General features: G+C 39.2%; 1 protein-coding gene across 5 annotated transcripts in view; it reads right to left on the bottom strand.

Annotated features, from left to right (window-relative positions):
- LOC137503381 (oocyte zinc finger protein XlCOF28-like) overlaps window positions 1-27,205 on the bottom strand; it is a 148,506-nt gene that overhangs the window by 57,497 nt on the left and 63,804 nt on the right. For 3 of the 5 annotated variants that reach the window (XM_068230970.1, XM_068230972.1, XM_068230971.1), the window contains exon 5: window positions 14,912-15,027. The exons of the other annotated variants lie outside the window; for them this stretch is intronic. In XM_068230970.1, coding sequence (XP_068087071.1) covers window positions 14,912-15,027 — 116 coding nt within the window. The remainder of the gene's footprint in view (window positions 1-14,911; window positions 15,028-27,205) is intronic. 5 annotated transcript variants of the gene reach the window in all.

The following is a 27,205-nucleotide window of genomic DNA, read 5'->3' as shown; positions in this document are numbered from 1 at the left end:
TTGGATGTGCCAACAAGTGTAAATCTTACTGATTATGTGAACGTGGACTGTGATGTGTTAGTGGAAAAGAAATTCACTGAAGAACAGATTGTAGCAGATATTATAAGTGATAGGAATCCATGTGATGATGAGGTGGAAGAGGAAGATGTGTCTCAAAGTGTTCAGCAGAGTTTGACTCTGTGCAGGCAACAAACATGGCACGTAGTCTTTAGGATTTTCTTCTGTCACGAAGTGTTGTGCCAGAATCTGTGTTAAATTGAAGTGCAGTGGTTGCTGACTACCTTGAATATTCGTTTGTGTCTGGGAGTATTCAGAAGAAAATCACAGACTTTTTCAAAAAATGAAGTTCAGGTAATGTATCGGTACAGGGTAAAATTTGAGATGCTGAAAACTTCTTGCTAGTACCTGTACTTTGTATCATTACTTATGTAAACATATGTATCCTAATTTGCCTCTCATTTAATAAATACAGTATTAAAGTTTTTTATGTGTAAATTTGTGTTGAAATAATGTAGATTCTTCAACAGGTTTAGCAATGGGCGAGTGCTTAAGAATTGACTTATTTCAGTATAACAAAATTTCACTATAACAAATTTATTTCTGAGGCCCCCAAAGTGTTGTTATACTGGTATTTTACTGTATCGTGTTCTCACAGCACTACAGACATAAGGGCAGAAAGAGGTTAGTACTTATTAATGGTGACATAATTATTACAAGTGAGAACAAGATACCGCTGAAATATCTGTGTTATTGTTCTGTTCTTGCTACCACGCGGCTTCTTGAAAGGTTCTGCTTCTAGATAACTAGCAAAAGCAATCGTAAAGGCGGTGAATGTGAAGAAATATGCCAGTGAACTGCAGGAAGAGATTCCTACAGCTTGGAACGAGTGTATATGTGCAGTATAATAATACAATGTATATCCCATGTTTATTAGTAAGAAAAATACGCAATGCTTATGCGAGGTTTATACAAGTGTTAAACAACTGTACAAGGATTCTTCATCAGCAAGTCTGTTAAGGAATAAACTAAGTAGCAGGTTAGTGTGGGAAGAAGAAGAAATAGGGAGAAAACACAAAAGCACATCTTCAAACAGACGGGCTCTCTATTCTTCTCAGCCTCTGACAAGTTCATTTTTGCTTCCAGCTTCATCAGGAGAGTGGGCTTCAATATACATTGAAAAATCTTCAGTCTTGATGTTAGAAGAGCAGGATAAGGAAAAATTGGATCATCTTCTTCCTTGCTTTGCCACGATGTATCTTCATTATATCAAAGTTGGTGTTCTTCACCTCTGCTCCTTATTTGAGTAATGTACACAATCATTCGAGACCTAAGTTCCACGGAACTTTATGCGGATGATGTCATGATTGCCAGTACCACCAAACAATGTTCTTCATCATATGCAAGAACTTCAAAGCTTCATAATATCCTACTGTAACAGGTTATTGGGTGAGTGAGTTTGACAATAGAGAATGAATAAGGAGAGCAAGAAATAATAATAAAACAGTTATTATAATAGCCATGCGCAGTGGAAATCAAACCGTAAGGCCTAGACGGTCCTGGGAATGTAGAAAGCGACAAGGATAAATAAAGTTAAATTAAAGGAAATTATAGTTTCAATAATAACAGTTACTTTCACTCCAATTAATATACTGTATACATTTCCCGACCAGAGGGAGATAACAACTTACAATAGCAGGAATAAATTCCAATGTCTTTAAAACTATGAGTTACACAAAAATGTTACCTGAAGACAATTAGGCCATGAAATTTTAAAAAAAAGTGGTGACAATTTTAGTTGACATAGCCCATACATGTGTATTAATCTCTAATGGAGATTTTACAAACACTAATGTGCCAGGGGAATATATTTGGATACTAAATAAGAAGTGCAATATTAAATTAGGCAAGAAAATAAGCTAATTATTAAAAAACAACAAAAAGTAATTATTTACCAACAATCAAATTCCATGAAAATACCTAGACAAATGATGGACTAGACGGTAAAGTTCTTAAATTCCTATACAAAAGTAGTATCAAAGGGACCTATACACTCTGAATTGATGCCAAAATTTTAACAAGATATAGGATGGGGTGGGGAATGAAGGACATCGATTGCGTAAAGTCTGATTCAATGCAATCCAAGAATATTATCTCCATAATACTTGATGTTATACGACTAATTCTTTGTCAGAAGGCTCCACTGATTGAGGTTAGACTTGAAATACTTCACTTCAAGACAAACGGCCTTTACTTACTAAAATCGCTCTTTTCATGCCTACTTGCCTGCCATCTACAGAACCTTCCTACAACTATCTACTTGTTGTGAATGACCTCCAGCGCCATCTAAAATTTTGGACGGGAACTACCGGGAGCTAGCTACAGATTGGAACCATAAGCCCCATTAAACTTTCACTGGGATGCTACGAAGCACGACACAGTTACTAAAGTTTGGGAACATCTCAGTGAATGAAGTGTTTACCCAATCGATTAACCTTGTTTGAGGTAATATTGATTTTAAGCGATAGTTCCCATGATGCTACAGTATTGTCTTGTTTGAATTCCAAGTGCCCATGTACTTGTGAATGATTATTGATACATTTACCAGTCGAATTTCAAACACTGCATCTCATATTACCAGCTACTATCAAAAGTCAAACCAATCCGATTTGACCGCAAAAATCGAAACCAAGTGCCGATATTCAAAATCCGTACAATAACATTCATCTGTACAACCGTAAAACACACTCAAAATGTGTACATTTTATGGAAAAACCGGAATACTTGGCAGGTATGCTATTCTCTTACCATAGAGATAATAGGGATGGGGCATGCAATGTTTTCTGTCTCTAATTCAGATTCGCAAAAAGTGGATCAAGCAACAATATTCTAGGGAGGTAGTCAATTATTCAGTCAGTAAAGATAAGTAATGCAGTAAACAAAATAAACCCATACAGCAGTTCACTAAAATTAAATAAAAAAGGTACTTTCTTTTTACTAACACTTTAAAGTTGCACCAATAATTAGAGGTTTCTGACAAAACTGGTGATAAGGGAGATAGACTGGGAATTTAGTAGCTATGACCTTATGTTGATGCAGTCTGGTGTGAAAACAGGAAACTACAGAAAACCACTTCTAGGCTGCCAATAGTAATGTACAAATCAATCATCTTCTGGATGTAAGTATATAATGGGACAATCCGTGCCATACCTTTGCCTTTGGTTGTGGCATAATATGCAACCATTAACCTGACTCAAGGGAGAGATTAATTCTTGCCTGGCGCATCCACACTGCAGGAGTGGGCATCCTCCACATCAGTAGGCCGGTGTGAAAGGATGGCTAAGTTCAGACAGGGATCCAGCCCCACGGCATATAACGTGGAACCCATGCCCAGGGTCACGGGCAAAAACCGTAACGGCATCTTTGGCAGAAAAGGAGACCTTCGGAATGGCAGAGATGGCGGATGAGGCAACCCATCCTCCCTGTGGATAATTAGAAGAAGACATCACTGCCTTGTGGAGAAGAGGGATCTTCAAATCTTCAAAGGCTAAGGGAGTAAACCCCGAAAGAAAATCCTCACCTGTGTTAGGCCTAACAAGTCAACAGTTGAGTATGAATATACTGCTTTCAAACCTAAAACAAGCCTTGGATGGAAGAATAAATTAAATACCGGACATGACAGTTCTTCTCGTACCATCCGGATTTATGATGGCTAAAAGCCTGATGCTCATCGGAGATACTGGAAGACACAAAACCCTCCCAAGAAGGAGTGAGTGAAAATTGGTACACTCAATATCCTCACTCTCACCAACAAATTATGAAGTACTTGTGGATCTTATGGAGAGGCGTAGGCTCAAGATATTGGGGTTGAGTGAGACAAAATGGAAAGGATATGGGAAGAAGTCCTTGAGAAATGGATATGTGCTGTACTGAAGTGGGATCAATGATGAATCCAAAAATGGAGTTGGCTTCGTCCTTCATAAAGATATGGACACAGACAGATGTCAAATATGTGAGTGATAGGATCATCCAGATGAGACGGAGTGTTGGTAATGTACATCATACTCTTCTGCAAGTATATGCACCGCAGACAGGATGTACCACAGAAGAGAAAGAGCAATTCCTTATCGAACTTGAGGAAGAAATAACAGAGGAGAACACAATCATTATGAGTGATCTGATTGTCCAAGTTGGTAAAGAAAGACTAGGCTGTGAAAACGTCGTTGGCCCCCATGGCCATGGTAACAGAAACTCTGAAGGAGAGAACCTGATTGATTTCTGTGTGCGAAACAACTTAACCATACAGAGCACATGGTATCAGATGAGGGACAGCCACAAAATAACGAGATACAGCTGGGATGGAAAGCTCAAGACTATGATCGACTTCATCATCACTGATAGAAAAGTGGTTCAGTATGTTACAGATGTTAAAGTCATACCCAGCAAGTGCCTAGATAGCAACCATCAGCTATTAATCACTGATCTAAAAGATGTCCATATGCTCAAAATTAAACAAAAGAAAATGCCTAAGATTAAGACATGGCTGTTGAAGGACATGGAGAAGAAAGGAAACTATGAAGCGAGGATAACAGCCAAATTACCCAAAACTGAGAGAGGGAGTAGAAGAAGAATGGTCCTTATTCAAAGAAACCCTTGTAAAAGAAGCCACGGAAATTTGCGGAAAAACAAGTGCCACATCAAAAGAGAAGGAAACACCTTGGTTGAATGACCGAGTGAAGACAGCAGTAAAAGATGTTAAGACTATGATGAAAGAACGAGATGCACTACACCAACACTTTAAACAGACCCAACTAGCTGACGTACATAAGCAGTTCTGTGTTCTTCGAAACCAAATTAAGCTTGTAATTCGCAATAAGAAATTTAATTATTTCCAGCATTTAAACAAAAATATTAACACTGGTTCCACATGGCAACAACTTCGGTCACTGGGTATTGGCAAACCACTTGCGAAGCATACTGATCCCGAGGTGTCCCTTGATGAATTGAAATGAAATGGAGTATGGCGTAGTGCCGGAAGTGTCCGAGGACAAGTTTGACTCGCCAGATGCATGTCTTTTGATTCGACACCCGTAGGCGACCTGTGCGTCGTGATGAGGACGAAATGATGATGAAAATGACACATACACCCAGCCCCAGTCCCAGCGAAATTAACCAATTGACGTTATACTCTAATGGTTTCGTAAGAAAATATTTTCCACCTAATCGATACCTATCTTTATTTTGCCTTTGGATCTCCAGGACGAGAACATTAGACGGAAGTACATGGATATGATTAGTGAGAAGTTTCGAACAGTAGACAGTAAGCAGGTTCAGGATATAGAAAGTGAATGGGTGGCATACAGGGATGCTGTAGTAGAAACAGCAAGGGAATGCCCAGGAACAACTGTGTGTAAAGATTGGAAAAGGCGAACATCTTGGTGGAATGATGAAGTGAAAGCAGCTTGTAAACGTAAAAAGAAGGCTTATCAGAAAAGGCTCCAAACAAGGGCCGAAGCAGACAGGGAGTTGTACGTGGATGAAAGAAACAGAGCGAAACAAATAGTTGTTGAATCCAAAAAGAAGTCCTGGGAAGATTTTGGTAACAACCTGGAAAGGCTAGGTCAAGCAGCAGGGAAACCTTTCTGGACAGTAATAAAGAATCTTAGGAAGGGAGGGAAAAAGGAAATGAACAGTGTTTTGAGTAATTCAGGTGAACTCATAATAGATCCCAGGGAATCACTGGAGAGGTGGAGGGAATATTTTGAACATCTTCTCAATGTAAAAGGAAATCATCCTGGTGGTGTTGTGAACAGCCAAGCTCATAGGGAGGAGGAAAATGATGATGGTGAAATTATGCTTGAGGAAGTGGAAAGGATGGTAAATAAACTCCATTGTCATAAGGCAGCAGGAATAGATGAAATTAGACCTGAAATGGTGAAGTATAATAGTGGGAAGGCAGGGATGGAATGGCTTCATAGAGTAGTAAAATTAGCATGGATTGGGGAAAAGCAGTAATTGCACCTATCTATAAGCAAGGGAACAGGAAGGATTGCAACAACTATCGAGGTATCTCATTGATTAGTATACCAGGCAAAGTATTCACTGGCATCTTGGAAGGGAGGGTGCGATCAGTCGTTGAGAGGAAGCTGGATGAAAACCAGTGTGGTTTCAGACCACAGAGAGGCTGTCAGGATCAGATTTTCAGTATGCGCCAGGTAATTGAAAAATGCTACGAGAGGAATAGGCAGTTGTGTTTATGTTTTGTAGATCTAGAGAAAGCATATGACAGGGTACCAAGGGAAAATATGTTCCCTATACTGGGGGACTATGGAATTAAAGGCAGATTATTAAAAGCAATCAAAGGCATTTATGTTGACAATTGGGCTTCAGTGAGAATTGATGGTAGAATGAGTTCTTGGTTGAGGGTATTTACAGGGGTTAGACAAGGCTGTAATCTTTCACCTTTGCTGTTCGTAGTTTACATGGATCATCTGCTGAAAGATATAAAATGGCAGGGAGGGATTCAGTTAGGTGGAAATGTAGTAAGCAGTCTGGCCTATGCTGACGATTTGGTCTTAATGGCAGATTGTGCCGAAAGCCTACAGTCTAATATCTTGGAACTAGAAAATAGGTGCAATGAGTATGGTATGAAACTTAGCCTCTCGAAGACTAAATTGATGTCAGTAGGTAAGAAATTAAACAGAATTGAATGTCAGATCGGTGATACAAAGCTAGAACAGGTCGATAATTTCAAGTATTTAGGTTGTATGTTCTCCCAGGATGGTAATATAGTAAGTGAGATTGAATCAAGGTTTATTACAAGATATTAGAATCATTCCGTATTGACGGTTTTCACTTTACAATGGCTCTCTTTTGTTTGTTTTTTCATTTGCTCTTTCATTATGTTTTTTAGCATTTTTTCAACTCATATTATGTAAATTATTCCAACCCCCCTAATTTTTTTTCACTGAAGATGGCTCAAGCGAGCCGAAACATGTCTGAATTTGTTTGCTCCGTCTAATGATGGAATATATGATGTATTGAATAGGAGGATACTCGCATTTTTCGCCATTGTAAATTGAATCAAGGTGTCGTAAAGCTAATTCAGTGAGCTCGCAGCTGCGATCAACAGTATTCTGTAAGAAGGAAGCGAGCTCCCAGACGAAACTATCTTTACATCGGTCTGTTTTCAGACCTACTTTGCTTTACGGGAGCGAAAGCTGGGTGGACTCAGGATACCTTATTCATAAGTTAGAAGTAACAGACATGAAAGTAGCAAGAATCATTGCTGGTACAAACAGGTGGGAACAATGGCAGGAGGGTACTTGGAATGAGGAGATAAAGGCTAATTTAGGAATGAACTCGATGGATGAAGCTGTACGCATAAACCGGCTTTGGTGGTGGGGTCATGTGAGGCGAATGGAGGAGGATAGGTTACCTAGGGGAATAATTGACTCTGCTATGGAGGGTAAAAGAAGTAGAGGTAGACCAAGACGACGATGATTAGACTCGGTTTCTAACGATTTAAAGATAAGAGGTATAGAACTAAATGAGGCCACAACACTAGTTGCAAATTGAGGATTGTGGCAACGTTTAGTAAATTCACAGAGGCTTGCAGACTGAACGCTGAAAGGCATAACAGTCTATAATTATAATGTATGTATGGATATTTATAATATCATTAAGAATAACAGGACATGTGAATCACTAAACATAAATGTAAACAACAAACTAATTTAATAAAACAGAGAAAACAAAAAAGTACGTGAAGTTCACCTACAACAATCCTAACATCTACGCAATTACAAATTTATTTAAGAAATAAGACTTCAAGGTAGTGTTTTTAACAAACAATAATACTAGGCACAGGTTTTTCAACCACAACATAGTTAATAAGAACAAAGAAGTTTGTTTCCAAGATTCAGGAATTTATAAGTTGATTTACAACCAATGCGAGGCCACGTATGCAGGGCAATCTGGACGGAACTTTACAATGAGGTATCAAGAACACGTCAATACGGAAAAATACGGAAGGTTTTCCGCAATGGACGGGTCACAAATTTACAGATATCAAACAAGACCTTGTAATTATTAGGAGAATAAATAAAGGAAGGCTGATGAATAGTTTAAAAATATTCATATCTTTCTTGATAAGCTAAGAAATAAGGACAAGAACTTAAATGAGATGAATAAACAAAGAAATCCCATATACGAACATATACTGAGATACATGGATTTATTAGGTAGGAATCAAACATGCCCAGCAAGTGTAACAAGCAGGCACGAGGGCTCTACGTCACAGCCAGAAGCCACCTCCTCGCGAGAAACAACAAATGACGACACGTCCTCGCTTCCTCTCTTCCCTCCAAATCATGTTAGCAAAAAGACCACACTACATCGCTATTATACAAGGTCGAGGACAGTAGAAACAGACCCACACCTGTAATCACGGGAAGTAAAGAAGGGGAACTGGACAGGGGTAAGTTCAAAATTTCTCAATCAATTTCCATTATTTTAATACGAAACAATTCCCTTAAAATTGCTTGCGGAAGTGTTGTCTAACTAACTGACACATTTTTCTCTGCCAGTTACAGATCGTACAACAAGCTATCCAACCCGACATGTATATGAATACAATTCTTAATTCAACCAACAGCAAATACACCCTTTCAACTTTAAAAAGGACAAATTTTTGAAAAACCATTATTCATTTTTAGCAAACAAAACAATACAAAACTCAACAGATTTTTGCAACAGAACCAAAGAACTAAAGATTGAAAAACATCATACCCTTACTTCATTTGATATAACAAACATGTACCCTAACATTCCTATTAAACAAACAGTCAAAATAATTGAATCTAACCTAAAAAACCATAGTAACTTGAGCACCTTAGAAATAGAAGAATTCGTGATTCTGCTTAAATTCGCCTTAAACAACAACTACTTCAAATTTGATACCATATATCAGCAACAAGGATTACCTATGGGATCTCCTGCTTCCGGAATATTAGCAGAAATATATATCGACCACCTAGAACACACGGCAATTAATAAAATAGATAATATATATTTTTGGTGTAGATTTGTCGACGATATCTTCGTAATTATAGATAATAGATTCACTGATGCAGATACTATACTAGACAAACTTAACAATTTAGACCCCCAAATTAAATTCACTAAAGAAACAGAAAATAACCGTACCTTAAATTACTTGGACTTAACAATAACCAGACATGACACTCACTTATCTTACAAGATCTATAGGAAACCCACACACACTTTAAATACCATAAAAAATTACTCCGTTCATCCTAACACACATAAAAGAGCAGCCTATTATAGTATGATACATAGAGCTTTCAATATCCCGATGACAATAGAAGATCGAAATAATGAATTAAAATTAATCCACGACATAGCCAAATACAATGGATACAGCAAAGAAATGGTCAACAAAATCATCCACAAAATAAAATCCCAACCTAAAACGAAATTAATCAAAACAGCCAAACCGAAAAAAGATTATGTCCTATTTACCTTCAACAACACCAAGATATATACTATAACTAATATCTTTAAGAAGCACAACCTGAAAATAGCATTCAAAACCACACACAACAGCACCAACACTATACACAACACCAAAACAGTCAATAATAATAATAAATACAACCAATCAGGTGTCTACCGCATCAAATGTAACAACTGTGACACAAGCTACATTGGACGTACAGGTAGAAACTTCACCGTCCGTTATAATGAACATATAAATGCAGTAAAGCACAACCATTTTTCATCAATAGGCCAACATGTAGAAGAATCTAAGCACAACTTCACAGACATCAATAATGACATGATGATATTAAACATAAACTCTAAGGGCCCCCTGCTCAACATAACCGAAGATTTCTATATTTCTTTGGATCAATACGCTAACCCCAATCATAACATTAATGACATTACAGAGAAAACCAGTATCATTTTTGACAAAGTCATTCCTGCAATAAAAAATGACTATCTCAAATTAATAAACACACGTCATAACAAACCGACGAATCACAAACCTAACCCCGCCCCTACCTTCACAATAGCCACTCCTCCATCCCCTCCACCAACATCCCTCCACACAGCTCACATGAGCCCCAGACGTACTCGCAGCAGAACACAACAAATCTCCAAACATATCGGTACACAACCTCCACAGCAACAACAGTAAGTACTTTTTTCATTTCACACATACATCCAGGCATTCCTTCATACATACGCTATACTCATATTAGCTTTTCTTTACAGATAACAACCATATAACGTGCATAGACGAGAGAAGTGTCACCACCAACTGCTCTAAAATTAAACCCTATTTTGCTGTATATATATAAATCTTACCTGACTACATCAACAGTTGAATTGCACAGTACTCAATTTTCAAATTTTACTGACAAGATTTCTTATAACATACATACATAGTGTATCAGCCATAGAACATTCTCGATATTCAACTTAATCAACACAAGAACTACAAGAGGATTGAAGAATGAATGCAACGCAACATGAACTCAAATTTTAATAGACGTTTTTAAAATACACCATGTTTTAATGTGTTTAATGTGCTATATTTTTAGTGTCTTATGATGTGGCATATATATTTTAATGTGTGTATGTACTCATGTCCATGCTCAATCAATAGGTTTTAGTTTATTCTAACCATCACCATTTTTAATCAGAGATATTTTAACGCAACATACTGCAATATATTTTACTTCCATCTTTTATCAGACATCCGGATGCTCTTACGTAATATCTTTGTAATTTTGTCCTATGACTGTAAATTTGTGTGCTAGCTGATGATGGCCAAGATAGGTCGAAACCGGTACTAGTGCAATAATTCATTCACAATAAATGTATTGATCGGTGGAACATTTTTCTTGTCTATTACACTGAATCCAATCAATACGGAATATGAAACTTATAAATAATAAAACCAGGAACACACCCGAGATCCTCTGAATCGAAGGCCTTGTCACTGACCGTTCAGCCAAAGAGCTCATCAGATTATCCCTGTTCAGTGGAGCCATCCAGGCTTATTTTAGTTTAGACACCATGAGAATTCTGTGATGGACATCTCAACCCAGGATCGACTAAAATTTGAATTTCAGTCTTCTGGGTGGGAAGCCAACAGCTCAGCCATTGACCTAACAATGCCCTTTGTGGAATGAGCTCCCAATCAGAGGATAAATTCAAGTACCTGGGAGCAACGTTCACCACACGTAACAAAGTGGACTTCAATGTAAAGGAGAGGATCCAGGTAGGTTCCTTTAGAATACAAAATACACCTGTGATCCAAAGCTCCTTCATGTCAAAAGAAGACATATATTCAATTGTATTCTATAGCTACAAAACATGGACAGCACTATCAAATCTCAAAATATGCATGCAAACTATGCACTTGTGGCAAAATATACACAATAAAATGGAAAGTATGCACTATCAAAATTCAGTTCCTTTTGAAACATTGTACAAAAACTAATGTCTCCAGATTGTCTTGATTTAACCTCATCTGTTTATCTGTCAGAACATTCTTAAGCAAAGAATACAACCTTTCTACGTCACAAGAAGTCACAGGTGCATAATTTAATAACGACATTTGGGACAAAGTGAGGTCAAATTGTATGTATTTGCATTTTCACCACAATACGTCTTTTATAAGCTTGACAAATTCAAAATCAGGATTTGAACGGATCGTTTTGTTCAGCTTATCTCTAGGTGCCACAGCTACTTCTCAGTTCAATTATTGCAGATGATGATGTCTTTAATAACTGCTATGAAGCTGCGATCAAAAATACGTGTGACGAGTGAGAGTTCCGGGTAAGAAATTCCAGGATAACGACGGAAGGTTCAGTGCAAAACCAGGTTTGTAAGCTGATATCTCAGTAATGCGGCGTCACAGAAGTGTGATACAAGTTTTGTTTTGTTCGCCTAACATAGAAGAAAAAATAAGCCGTCATTTAGTAATGCACAATTCACGGTTCAATTTATAGAACTGGGATGCCTTATTCCTCAATGTTTACTCAAGCAACAGGTAAGAAAGTGCTTGGGTAATGGGTTTATAAGATCTCTATCTTACACAGGGTAACTTTGACTGCCAGATAGGATGCCAGGAATACATTCTCTCAATAACAGACATACTGTATAACATGGAAAAAGGTCCCAAATTCTGCAAACCTACATTCATATTATTATTATATTCATATTATTATTATTATTATTCATAAAAGGCAGTATCATGCAAGTTAGCGTTATATGTGGCAAAGTCAGAAGAAAAGTAATATTATGCAATATAAACGTCCAAATATTCGCTATTAAATACAAAATCTTTAAAATATGCATTATGCACAAGTTTTCTCCTGAAAAGGCAAAAACATGCAAACATGCAGGAAAAAAGAAGGGTTATTTGGAATCAAACGAATATTTGCAAAGTTTGAGAAATGTAACTAGTTTATTTAAAAACATGCATTTGGATGGAAATCCGGGCTCTAGTGATAAGATATAATATCCTTCAGCCTATCAAATTAGAGAGTGGAGGCAGAGGACAAATAAAGAGATATGGGCAGATATCAGATCACAAACATTCTGAGTAGCAGATGCAGCAAGGATACCCAGAGCACTGAATACTCAACCTGGTGCTAGACCAGGGCTGCAATGATGAGATCAGCTAGAAAAACCCCGAAAACAAGCAGCATGTCACAAGAGAATGGAAGAGAGAAGCTCTACAAGGGCTGAGAACAAGTGATCAATGAATGATGACAACAACCGCATAGAAAAAATTAAACATAAATTCTAACGACTCTTATTACACCAGCGTACTAAGTTCTGGCAGCCCTTACAGCTAGGAAATTGAGGCAATAGTAAGTTACATACATCTGAAATATTACTGGTAAAATTTCTTACAAGAATTATTTTACCCGGTGTGAAAATGGGAAACCATGGAAAACCATCTTCAGGACTGCCGACAGTGGGGTCCAAACCTATTATCTTGTGAACGCAAGCTGACAGCTATATGAACGAACTATGCGGCCACTCACTGCATAAATTAACATAAAAACACAAGGGTTGTAAATAAAATAGTGGCAACACTGGCAGGGCAACGTTACAACACTGTGCAATAAATAGCAGGCAGTGAAAGGCATTAGTTGGAGCTTGTGTCGTTGCACAGAAGTTGTTGCCTGTTGTCAGCAGCAGAGTGGGCAACGTATTGTATACAGCCATAACACATGTTTACAAGGTGGATCACAAGGCTAAAATGCATGGGAATATCATCAAGCCTGTGGGAATGATACATTACTCAGACTGCTGCACAATGGTTTACTGCATTCCATAAGGGTGGGGACATGTCCATGGATTTACCCCACATGGGTTGGCTGTACATTTCTGATCAGTTAGTGTGACGCCTCATTTTCATAGACCACTGTCTTCCAAAAATTAGAATTTTGGATTAGTCCTCAACCTGAGAAAAATTGCGCCCCTCACCATCTCACACACATACAGAAACGGCATCAGCATGCTGAAGTTGCGTGCCTAATTCGAAATATACTGCAATATATTGTGGCCATTGAGAAAACACGAGCAATGGTATACAATCCTGAACTAAAGTGGCAATCGAATGAATGGCACCGTTAGGGATCGCCACATCCAAAGAAAATTTGACAGGAACCCAATAAAGGGTGGATCATGTTAATAGTGGCATATGATACCGGAGGTATTCCATGGTGGAACTGTCAATGCAGGCTACTATCGCTATTTACTTGAGTATCACTTGCTTCCAGCTATGCGGCAGAAATATCCACATTACTTGTGCGATAATCCATCATGGATCTTGTACGACAACGTGCAATGCCCTGTGGTAGAAGCAGTGACTAGTGTTTAGTGCAGTGGGAAGCCTTGGAAGATCCTCCATATTACCCCGACACGAGTCCTGAGACTTTGATTTGTTCCCATATTTGAAAGAACCTATCCGAAGCATCAAGTTTTCTGATATTCCATCAACACTCCAAGTTGAAGGGTGCTCCATCACTGTGATCAATCGAGGCCACCTCGCTGAGAAAATCCTACGGCTGCCACAGATTCGCCAAAAGGTCAGAATTTTGCCGACGATTATAAAGAAAGGATGTACAATAATGTAATTTTGCTGATGACCACAATAAACTCCTGGTAATATCTATGTTCCCATCACAACTCTCGTATTTGTGTTGAAGCTCGACTACACAGGGTGTGGTGAAATGGCAGGAGTAGTTGGGAGAATTTTAACCATGCTGATCAATTTTTAGTCAGCTGCAAAGCTTCAAACAACGCTTTTCCAATAAGTGCCCATATCTAATCAACCCATCTGAAAGGCACAATTTTTGAGGTCTCCCACCTGGCAACATCCCTTCTATTACAACTTTCTCCGTGGCTTCCCTCCTTGAAACATGGCTCCTCAAGAACCGAACCATTAGCAGGACACGAAGGTAGAGTCACATTTCCAGTGCTTCTCTCTTCCTGTCAGCTGTTTTAAAGATCCATGTCAGCATCTTCACCAGTTTCAGTTTTGTATTTTTTGTTTCAGTCCTGTGCCTGGTCAACTTGGTGAGTTTGGAAGTTGCCACGCTATCTCAACCGAGCAGCCTTCATTGCCTCAAACACAGCTACTCTATTCATGTGTGGCAAACTATACAAAATTAATCCTAGACAATGGAAATGAAGAAATTAGCCATCACATTAACATAAAATGGCAAAGCTGTCTTCTTTCGAGGTTTGTCTCCTCCCGGCATGTCAAAGGAAGAAAGAAGTTCGACAGAAGTCAATTTTTTTCCCTTCAAACTTCTGTATACATTACATTTAGATCCGTGAATAAAAGTAACATCACACTTACTCTTTCAAATCCACCTGCTTTTCCTGTTCATTGACTGCCACCTTCTCCGTTTCCTCCACTCTCATGGGCAGCAACTCCTCGATGACAACTTTGGAGTCCTCCTCCTCAATGGCATTCTGAAATTAAGGAATAGCCTCTGAATACTGTGGCAGACATGCTACCAAGACCAAGACTTCCTCCACTCAGTACAGACACAACAGACCTTTCTAGTATGGTAACATTCCAGGAAACTTCTTGTTTTACTTAACTGCACTATTCATGATTCAAACCAAGGCTATGCCACAAGTACTACACTAATACAATAAGATGAAAGTTTATTCAGAAACACCATAGGAATATATATATATATATATACAAAGGGCACTAGGAAAGTTTTGCAATACGCAAAAATGGTTGGCTGGACACCCCTGTTATGGTGAGGGATGAAAAGTGGGGTGAAAACTGGTCTAAAAGACAGCAAGGCGCGACCTTCACACCAGTTGTTACCAAGCAGTGGGACTGAAAGCAAGTTAAGATGTCAGTGTGGTCTAAAGGTGAATATCGCGCAATTATCCGCTACAATTTTGCTCGTGGATTAACTGTTGACCAGTGCCTGGAGGAAATGACTCCTGTGCTGGGGAAAGACTGACCACATCGGACAACAATTTTCTGCTGGTACAAAGAGTTCCAGAGGGGAAATTTTAGGGGTTGAAGACGATCCGTGTTCTGGGCGACCGTCTGAATCAGTGACTGACAAAACATTGAAGCTGTGAGAAAAATGTTGCACTAAGAGAGGCGGTTGAAGAGACCCTCCACATCCCTGCACCAGCTATTCATTCAATTCTACACGACCATCTCCTAGAAAGGTTTGTTCACTTTGGGTGCCCCATTCACTTTCAGAGGAACAAAGGGCACATCAAGTGAAATAGTGCCAAAAAATGCTAAAACAGTTTGAAAATGGGACTTCGTGTAACATCAATAGCATCTTATGTTAATTTTAAGGACACTTCCTCTAAAGCATTACTTTGTCAATTTTATATATTTTTCATCTAAACAGTGTTATGTGGCTGAAGATGTTGATAATATATGAAACATGTACCACTTTTGACCATTAAAAATTGCCTTAAGCAATCATTGTATCGACTAGGTGGAAAATAAATAAATACTTAATTGTGAATCTATTGAAGTGCGATACGGACCATGAAGCTGATTTTATGTAATCGTTACAGGTGACGAAACTTGGCTTTCTTATTACCATGTCCCAACAAAATCCCAGAACAAAGTGTGGCTGTTTGAAGATGAGGATACTCCTATGACTGTGCGAAAGTCAAGGTCCGTGAGGAAAAGAATGATTGCAGTATTCTTCACTAAACGGAGCATCCTGACCCGGGTTGTGCTAAAAACACAAAGTACAGTTACTGCGAAGTGGTACAATGAGACTTGTCTGCCTCAGATCATCCAGGCTCTCAAGCAGCTCCGTCCAAGGTCACGGCTCAACACTTGGCTCTTGCATCACGACAATGCTCCAGCACATCGTGCTAATGTAACAATGGATTTTCTTGCCAGATCAGGGTTGACTGTGCTTGATCACCCTCCATACAGTCCTGATCTTGTCCCATGTGACTTTGCACTCTTCCCAGAAGTGAAGATGAAGCTGAAAGGGCAGCGTTTTGCATCCAACGAGGAGCTTCTGGCAGAATGGGATCAAGAGTGTGAAAATGTAACCGAAGAAAAGTGGCAGAGTTGGTTCAGTGACTGGTTTCGACGTATGGAGAAGTGTATTGAGTGTGGTGGAAATTATTTTGAAAGCATTCACTCACATTGAAAAACTTTCTTAGTGCCCTTTGTAAAGACTAGCTGATGTACCCGTGGTTTGCTATGGAGTTCTACATTGTACACAGAATTCTAGCTGAAGTTTTGTATACATTGTGAGTAATATTTTATTAAATTGCATAGCCCTCAGCATTACCTGAGAAACACAATGGAGAAGTTGCCATACATCGTTTCTCATGTCAAGACCAGGTTAGGGAATTTTCATTTTAATGGCAGGCCCTTTTCTTGCCTATTGCCTGTCACAAGTGAGTTGGACAGTTGTCATTATAATGGTAGACACTCACTCTCCACCCGCCTTTTTACATCCTCAAAAAGACTGCATCTGTGGTTTCCCTGAAGTATTAAAGGATCTGCCAATGGCCAGAAAAAAACATGACAGCAATATTAACCCAATAAAGTGTGTTTTTAAATACATATCTGCATGGTATAAATTAAAAGGAAAAATTATTACCGACTAATTTTAAAATTTTATTATTGGAATATATGGGATAATTGGCCGGGGCAAAGATATTGTGTGTACCGGGCGAGTTGGCCGAGCGCGTAGAGGCGCGCGGCTGTGAGCTTGCATCCGGGTGATAGTAGGTTCGAATCTCACTATCGGCAGCCCTGAAAATGGTTTTCCGTATCTGTGTTGGTGCGACGTAAAGCCCCTAGCAAAAAAAAAAGATATTGTGCAAAACGGTTCCCTAAAGAACAGTACATTTCCAAGACATATCAGACATATCACCATCATATTCAAGATGGCGGAAGAAGCTGGAAGTGAGTTAGTGACTGTCGTACTAAATCATTTAGAAAAAGTGAAACAAGCGTTAAACTCAAGAAGCAACATGGACAGAACATTAAAGGAAGAGGCAATAAAATCGGTGAGTGAGATGAACGATCTATTAAATAGAATTAGTGGCATGTTTTTGGGCTTAGAACTCACAATAAAGAAAGTTATAACAACGGAAGACAGAAGCACTCCACGCTTGTATAGTGAACAACTAGCGCATTCTCTCGGTGGACAGAGGAGCTATCACGCCCAGGCAAACCCACTACTCAGCCCCTCTGTGGCCCCATCCAGCAAGCAATCTGCTTCCCTCATCATAAAACCGGTCAACCCAAGCATGAATGGACATGAAATAAAACAGCTGATTAAGGAATCCATAAACCCCAAGGCACTGAAAGTTTGTATCCACAGGATGAAAAATTTAGCGAACAATAAGCTGCTACTCGAGTGCAACAATAATTCGGATTGTGAAGTTTTAGAAATGGAATTTAAAAAATTAAGTACAGTCTCTGTAGAACAGGGGCTGCCTGGCCGAGGCGGTAAAGGCGTGCTCGGTCCGCCGGAAGGACGTGGGTTCGAATCCTCGTCAAGAAGTCGTAAAATCTAAGAAACAAGGTTTCCACTTCCGGAGGTGCATATGGCCCTGAGGTTCACTCAGCCTACTCCAAAAATGAGTACCAGGTTAATTCCTGGGGGCAAAGACGGCCGGGCGTAGAGCTAACCACTCTACCCCATCGCGTGCCGAGGTTAACAATGGTGGAAGCCTTTACCTTCCACTCCTCCAAGGGCCTTAATGGCCTGTACGGAGGTGAATTTTTTTTTTTTTTTTGCTCTGTAGAACACCCGAAGAAGAAACTTCCAACTGTACTCCTAAAATTCGTCCCCAACAATATAGACGATTCCGAAATAAAAGACATCATCATTCAGCAGAACAACTTGACTCACCTTAAAGAACCTACACTGAAAACAAGATTTACGAAAGCAAAATTTGACGACTCCAGGCATATTGTTGCTGAAGTGAGCCCAGATTTAAGGAGAGAATTAATTGCACTCCAAAGAATCAAACTAATCTGGACCATGTGCAGAGTTGAAGACTTCATAATGGTCACTAGATGCTTTAAATGCTTAGGATTTGGACACACTTCTAAATTCTGCTCCAACCAGCAAAGGTGTTCAAAATGTGTCAGTGACCATCACTGGAAAAATTGTGATAACCCACGAATTCAATGCCATACTAACTGCGTCAGAGCCAATTCATTCATACAAAACAACAGCAAGAAGCTTGAGATAAACTACAGCGCCTTTAACCAAGAATGCCCTAGAATTCAAAGAATAAAGTCAATAATTAGCAGCAAGACCGACTTCCAACATAGATACTCTTGTATGTGCACAATTAAATACTTATCACTGCAAAGCTGCTATGGCGCATTTATCATTATTTTTAAATCACAACAATGTGAGACACATTATTCAACCAAGAACCCTATTGTTATAATGGAATACCCTGCTTTATTCCTTCAAATTATACATCCTACTACATCACGTCTGATAACGACCCTACAGCCTGCATTCTCGGCAAAAGCAACATCTCACATAATTTTATTCTACTTCACAGTTTCTCCTCTGCTGATAATGTTATCATTGCTTTGTCAGGTAATCAAGATATTTACATAGCCAGTTCATATCTGCCTCCGTATGATACACTACAGCAAGATCTCTCACCCATACAAGTGTTCCTGAATTCCATGCACCCAACTAACTTCATCTGGGGTCTAGACTCCAACTGTAAGCATAGTCTCTGGTTCAGCCCAATCACAGACGCTAGGGGCAGAATACTTGTGGAATTTATTTCCGCGAACAGTATGATCACAGTAAATGGAAAGGATGGTCCCACATTCTCTGGTGCTCAGGGGAAAAGCTACACATCTACTCCATCGGATCATAACCTTATTTCCTTCGAATTATCTACTCACACCTCCTCTAGAAACTTAATTCGTCAAGTTAGCAACTCTACTAGACAATTCGCCACGCAAGTAGGAAACTGGAAATTATTCCAACATAAAATCAGTCAAATTGGCAATCTATGGATGACACAATTAATTAATGTTAACACAAGAACACACCTGGAAGACACTCTAGCATCCATATGGCAACAACTTAATGAAATAAATAAAATCTGTTTCCCACCTTTCTTACCAACAAATAATTTCAAGCCTTAGTGGTCTCCCCAGTTAAATGCCCTCAGGAAAAAAGTTAACGCAGCTAAAAGAAGACTGAAGAAAAGTAGAAACCCGACACTTAAAATTATCTATGAAAATAAATTTAAAACCCTCAGAAATAAATACAAATTGGAGTTAATTAAAGCGAAACGTGAATCCTGGAAACAATTCTGTACAGAGAACATCAAAGAACCTCCTTGGAAAATTTACAAGGGTAGTAAAACAGGCTTTAACAAACGTATGCCTTGAACTACTTTAACCCTAACAGATGGATCCTCAACCTCATCAGAGATAGACACAGCAAGGGCACTGCTCAAAAAATTATTTCCGGATGATGCCTCGGATTCTGATAATGATGAACAAAAGAACATCAGATTGATAAACTCAAACTTTAGGGCTCCTAACACACAACCGGAGCTTAAATTTGCAGACCATGAAGTAGAGGATATTATAACCAAAATTAATGATAAAAAGTGCCCAGGACCCGATGGAATTGATGGAGCAATAGTTAAAAGTATACACAATACCCTACCAAATTTTTGGAAAACTATTTTCAATAATTGCTTGCATTTCGGATGTTTCCCTAAAATATGGAAAAACGATAACGTAATAGCAATTCCTAAAGCAGACAGAAGAAAACTGCAGTCAATAGAAGGATACCGAGGGATCAGCTTACTATCAATCCCTGGTAAATGTCTGGAAAAACTATCTATGGAGAGGTTAAACTACTTTCTTCGAGCCAACGGGCAGGTACCATCACAACAATACGTATTCACAGCAGGAAGATCCACTACAGATGCAATAAAAGCAGTGTCAGATTTTGTTCACCAGTGTAAAAGACTTGGACTGAAAAGCTGTCTTCTTGCTCTAGATTTTGTAGGTGCTTTCGACAATGCATGGCACCCTAGTATTCTAGCTCGCTTGCGGGAACAAAACTGCCCTTCAAACATTTTTAACATCATTAAGGACTTCTTACAAGATCGCACGGCCCATTTCACCCTGGGAAAGACTTCAACCTCAAAAGCCATCACAAAAGGATGCCCCCAAGGTTCGGTCGCTGGTCCCACTCTGTGGAACATCATCATTAACGGCTTAATCATACAGCTATCAAACGAGCCCGATCTGGATATAGTTGTTTATGCTGATGATGTTATGCTCATGTTCAGAGGTCCTTCTCATTCTCATATCCTTTCCACGCCTCAGACAGCCCTCAAAATCGTGCGGGATTGGTGCGAAAAACACAAACTTGAAATATCTAAGGAAAAGTCAGCACTAATGCTAATGCATATCAGGAAGAATATACCAGTCATCCTTCAGTTACAGCTTGGGATCTCAACGTTGTGTCAAAAATGAAGTATTTGGGAGTAATGTTGGATTGGTACCTGCACACGCAATGCCTGGACATTAAATTAATGCAAATCCGGAACAACTTAGTCAGATGTTCCAAAGCGACTTGGGGCATGTCGTATCATCATTTGATTACAAGTTGTCCATTTCATGACCGTATCGATGTTTAATCAAGAAGTAAGTATAAATAACCACCTAATCGATACTTTAGAAGAGGACCACTAAGTGGTCGAAACATGTCCTGTAAGTTTTAATTTTATTCAATTTTGCCTGAGGCAATAATAAAGTATCAATTAGGTGGTTATTTATACTTACTTCTTCATCATTTGATGACGATATATAATCATGCTATTCTACCCGTCATATTGTATGGAGCATCTCCATATCAAAAAGAGCCAAATTGAAATTGCAAAAAATACTAAGAAATTTTCTCATATTTGCAACAAAGGCATACAGAACAGTCTCAAACAATGCTTTGCAAGCTATAGCCTGCACAATGCCCATAGATGCAGCCATTCTTTTAAATAACGACATCAAAGCCATCTCCAGAGGTCAACCCACAAACGCAGTAGTTCCTTCACTGAAAGGAACTGAAATCCAAACAAGATCAAGAAGAAACCATCCTAGGGATATTCATATAAACATAAATACTTCAGGAGCTGTAGATAAAGCAGACGTCCTCATCTTCACAGACGGATCGAAAATGCAAAACCACTAGGTGGAAAATAAATAAATACTTAATTGTGAACACAAAACAACGTCGGAGCAGGAATGGTAGTCGAGAAAAACTCGAAGGAAATCTTCATTCAAATAAAAAGGTTAGACATCAATTGCTCGGTATTCCAAGCCAAACTATTGGGCATCATCATGGCTGTGGAATGGATAGAACTACATAAAAACTATACTTCAACTTATGCTATTCATGTTGACTCAAAAGCTGCTATTTTTGCCGTAACTAATAAGAAAACTACCCATCCTCTCGCCACTCAAATCAGAGACAAACTTACTACCCTCAACAAAACAAACAAGATTACTCTTAAATGGATTAAAGGACACGGAGGACTTCGGGGAAACGAGAGAGCTGACTATCTTGCCAGGATTGCTGCCAGCTATAAATCTACAATAGACTACAAATCACATCTCTAAATTATGCCAAACAAGTATTAACCGAATACTATACCAGCTCCGAAGATTCCTTCCATACAAAATTATTCATTCCTAATATACCACACAGACTGTCCTCATCTATCTGGCCCAACTTCATAACCACCCAGTTTATTACAAATCATGGTCGCTTTAAATCCTATCTCCACAAAATGAACATAATGGATTCACCCCTCTGCAGCTGCCCGGAAATATCTCCACAGACTGCTTGACACCTGTTGACTGAATGCACCACGTATTCGAGAGAACGACCAGCTGTGCTACGATCAACTCCCCTGCCAACGATTGTGAAATACCACTTGAACACTGTCCAAGTAACAGAATTCCTCAAGAAAATCTTCCACTCACTTCAATAATTTATTAATATGTTGTTATCATAACTGTAAATATCCCATGATATACCTGTAGGTGAAACACGGGTTGTAAATATATTAGCTAAATAAAAATAAAGACATATCACTAAAATTTGTCATAACAGCATGGAGAATGTTAAGAATGAGAAAGGCTGAAACTGAGTGAGAGTTAAAATGATCTCTGTTAAATTTTTTTAATAATGATATTTGTTCGTGGCATAGACCCCTGTAGATCTTTTGCCACTACTTGCACAATAGGATATGAACCTGCGTGTAATCGTAATTGCGGCAGAGTAGAGTGTTGAATGTGAGGAAAGGAACGTTAAGGACGACACAAACACCCAGTCCCCAGGCCAGGGATATTAATCATTTACAATTAAAAACCCCTGACCCGTGGCCGCCGGGTGACGGGTAGATGTGCTGCCCCCTACACAGCGGGGCCAGACATCTCTGTCATATTAGTGCAGTATCTTGCAGTGAACCTCCATGCTGTAATAGTTGACCGAGCCTGTTTCTGGTTTTGTTTCATCATTTGTTTAATCTATTCAAGTTCCTTGCCAATCTATGGCATTCAAAATCACATAAACTCATTTGTCCTCAAACTGAAGCAGAATCAGTTGTATATGGTTTGTACTTGGTTACTGCAAAATGTAAAGAAAAGGTGAGAGGGTGAGTGGGCACCATAAATCACACAGGAATGTATGCAGCAGTTCTTGAATTAAATGGAAAAGCTTCCGCCATTTTGTGCCTTGTTTTATTTGTACAAAGTAAGGACATCACACTCCAACCCTCGAAAGTATGCGCCAAAACAGAAACATTATTTTTTCAGAAATTATCTGACTTGCTTAACTTTTTCTTTCACTACATGGGCTGCTAAATAGATAGTGTGACAGTAAAACAAAGAAAAGCATGTTTTTTCTTGAATATTGTTAGAATTATGAAGGAAATGCTTGCCAACTTTTTTCTAGGAAACAGAATTTCAAGTACACTGACTGACTCCATTATTTAATAGGACTACCCGTTAGGACGGGGTATTCACCCCATAGTCCCAGGCACACACTTTCCTACGACTTGCTTCACATTTATTTCCCTGCAGGACCCCCGTAAGATACAATGTACTAGTAAGTAGTCTATATGTTAACCAAAGGTTCCAGTTGCACATTAGCCAAATATTGATATTGATATTGTCGCCATTCAGGAAACGCATGTTTCTAATGCAGATCAGTTTCGAAGCAGAGGTTGTATCCCTGGTTATACTGCTCTTGGAGTGACATATCACGATGTGTATGGAATAGCCACCTACATCCGTAACAACATAAATGAAGCCTCGCTTATTTCTGAAAATACAGATGGAAATATACATACAGTTGTCACAGTTGCATGGCATTACTATAACAAATGTCTATAAACCACCTAACATTCTTTGGCCTGAACATGTCTTACATACTGCAAAGCATCCTGCAATTTATGTTGGGGGTTTTAACAGTCACCATGGACTCTGGAAGTACTCCAAAAATGATGAAAATGGTAGAATGCTCGTGAAATGGGCAGAGGAAAATGACCTCCATTTAATTTTTGATGCTAAAGACAAGGGCAGATTTAGATCAGCTGCATGGATTAAAGATACAAATCCAGACCTCTGTTTTGTGAGCTGTAATGAAAGTGGTTTTCCTGAAAACATCCCGAGAAAAGTGATTGGTGAATTTCCACATAGCCCATCCTAATTGAAATTGGTATCACAATCCCTGTAATTAGATCAACACCACATTCTCGTTGGAATTTTCGTAAAGCTGACTGGACCAATTTCACAGCAGAACTTGATAAGTGCTCCTAAATATAACAACTATAGGCGTTTTCCTGGTGCAGTTATAGAAACAGCTAAGAAGTTCATTCCAAGAGGTTACCGCAAAGAATATATCCCTGGATGGGATGAAGAAAGTGAAGCCCTATATCAAGACTTTCAACAATGTGGAGATCCTAACATAGCAACCAAGCTTCTGTCCAGCCTGGACTCATCTCGAAGGTATAAGTGGATAGAAACAGTTGAGAGGATAGATTTTACTTGCTCTAGCAGAGAAGCTTGGACTCAGAAAATTAGGAGGAAGCCCACCAGTATGCAGAGAACAGGCTGAAGTTACATCAGATCAAATTGCCTCTCACATCATTACGTCATGAGTTCCAGGTGACAAGAAACACACCAAATATATTCGACGACAACTTCAAGTCTTGAAGTCAACAGCACCTCAGTCTTCAGAATATGCAAATCCCTTCACAGTGTCCGAGATTGATACAGCACTGAAAGATGTAAAACCATTTAAAGCTCCTGGCTTCGATGGAATTCATCCCGAGTTCTTGATCAATCTGGGACAAAATGCGAAGAAATGGCTGGCAACATTTTTCACAGACATCTTACTAACTGGACACATGCCTTTGGAGTTCAAAAAATCTAATTGCGATTTTAAAACCTGGCAAACCCAACAACAAGCCAGAAAATTATCGCCCCATAGCCCTCCTTAGCTGTTGCTACAAACTGTTTGAAAGACTCATATTTAACAGAATAAGCAGCACCATTTTACAGCACATTCCCATGGATCAGGCAGGCTTCAGACCAGGTCGCAGCTGTTGTGATCAAGTTTTGGCAGTTACAGCATTCATAGAAATGGGGTTCCAAAGAAAATTGAAAACATCTGTTGCTTTTGTTGATCTCACTGCTGCATTTGATACCGTGTGGAGGGAAGGTATGGTCTATAAACTTCTCCGGGTCATACCATGCATAAAGATAGCAAGACTTATTAACAATATGTAGAGTGATAGGAGGCTTCAGGTTATCATCGGGAACAATGTGAGCAAGGAGAGGAAGCTTAAAAATGGTTTGCCTCAAGGTTCAGTCCTATCGCCACTCCTATTCAGCTTATATATATCTGATCTTCCTGAAGTTACATCACGGAAATTCTGCTACGCTGATGATATAGCATTAGCTGTGGAACACAAAGAACTGGAGAGAACTGATGAGATTTTAACAAGGGATTTGACCATTTTGGAAACTTACTTCAGGAACTGGAGACTTAAGCCCAACACCAATAAAACGGAGGTGTCTTGTTTCCATTTAAACAATCACTTAGCAAATACTAAATTGAATGTTTCTGTGGCAGGATACTTCACCACAACTGGAACCCAAAATATCTTGGAGTAATCTTGGATCGAACACTATCCTACAAGCAACATCTGCTGGGCTCTGCACAGAAACTGAAAACACTTAACAACATTATTCATAAGCTTTGTGGAACTACCTGGAGTTCTTCGGCAAGCGTTTTACGGTCTTCAGCTTTAGGCTTGGTATATTCAAGTGCGGAGTACTGTGCTCCAGTATGAATGAACAGTCATCACACAAAACTCATTGATACTGAATTGAATTCCACTATGCGCATAATAACTGGCACAATTCGATCTACACCAACTAACTGGCTCCCGCTTCTATCTGGAATAATGCCATCTGATTTACGCAGATCCACCGGTCTTATCAAGGAATTCAATAAAATCTTAAGGGACCCCGATCTACCTGTACATGAAGACCTACGAACTATCAACCAACACAGATTACGTTCACGCCATCCAACTTTACATAGTTGCTAGATCAAAAATTAGATGTATGGATTTTCAGGCGTTTGCTCTATTAACCAGCATTTCGTCTTAGGTCTGACACTAGACTCGTCAGAGTGGGATGTGTCAGACCCTACCCACTGATGCTGGGGTGTATGCAGGTGAACTTATCAGAAGCCTATTTATGAGGCACAGTCTGATAACTGCATACGGGAGATAAAACTCCACAATGGAATTAATGCCCATCTAGCAAATCCAAATGGAAATTCTAAATTCCCATGGAGGGAATTAGATATTTTTCCACCAATAGAGCATTTCAAAAATCAGATCAAAAATTAGATGTATGGATTTTCAGGTGTTTGCTCTATTAACCAGCATTTTGTCTTAGGTCTGACACTAGACTCGTCAGAGTGGGATGTGTCAGACCCTACCCAGTGATGCTGGGGTGTGTGCCTCATAAATAGGCTTCTGATAAGTTCACCTGCATACACCCCAGCATCAGTGGGTAGGGTCTGACACATCCCACTCTGACGAGTCTAGTGTCAGACCTAAGACGAAATGCTGGTTAATAGAGCAAACGCCTCAAAATCCATACATCTAATTTTTGATCTGATTTTTGATATGCTCTATTGGTGGAAAAAAAAAAAAATAAAATAAAATAAAATCTAATTCCCTCCATGGGAATTTAGAATTTCCGTAGTTGCTAGAAGCTACAACCCAACTACAGAGTGGAAAAGACGGTGGGAAGCAGCAACGGAGACGCACCTGCACAGTATGTTCTCGAATACCAAATTTCCAAGTGGATTCCAAGTACCACGTAAAACATGGTCTGTTCTGAACAGAATAAGAACGGGCCATGGCAGATGCAGAGACATGCTGTTTAAATGGAACAAGTTGCCGACACCCGCGTGTGACTGTGGAGCTGCACGACAAACCATACATCATATTGTCAGAGAGTGTGAAACGCGGGCATACAAAGGCAGCAAAGTGGATTTCCTGATGGCAACTCCAGAAGCAATACAGTGGATCA

Source organism: Anabrus simplex, chromosome X (assembly GCF_040414725.1).
Source record: "Anabrus simplex isolate iqAnaSimp1 chromosome X, ASM4041472v1, whole genome shotgun sequence".
NCBI classification, from domain to species: domain Eukaryota; kingdom Metazoa; phylum Arthropoda; class Insecta; order Orthoptera; family Tettigoniidae; genus Anabrus; species Anabrus simplex.
The sequence above is the reverse complement of the archived record's forward strand: the minus strand, read 5'-3'. Positions and strand labels throughout refer to the sequence as shown.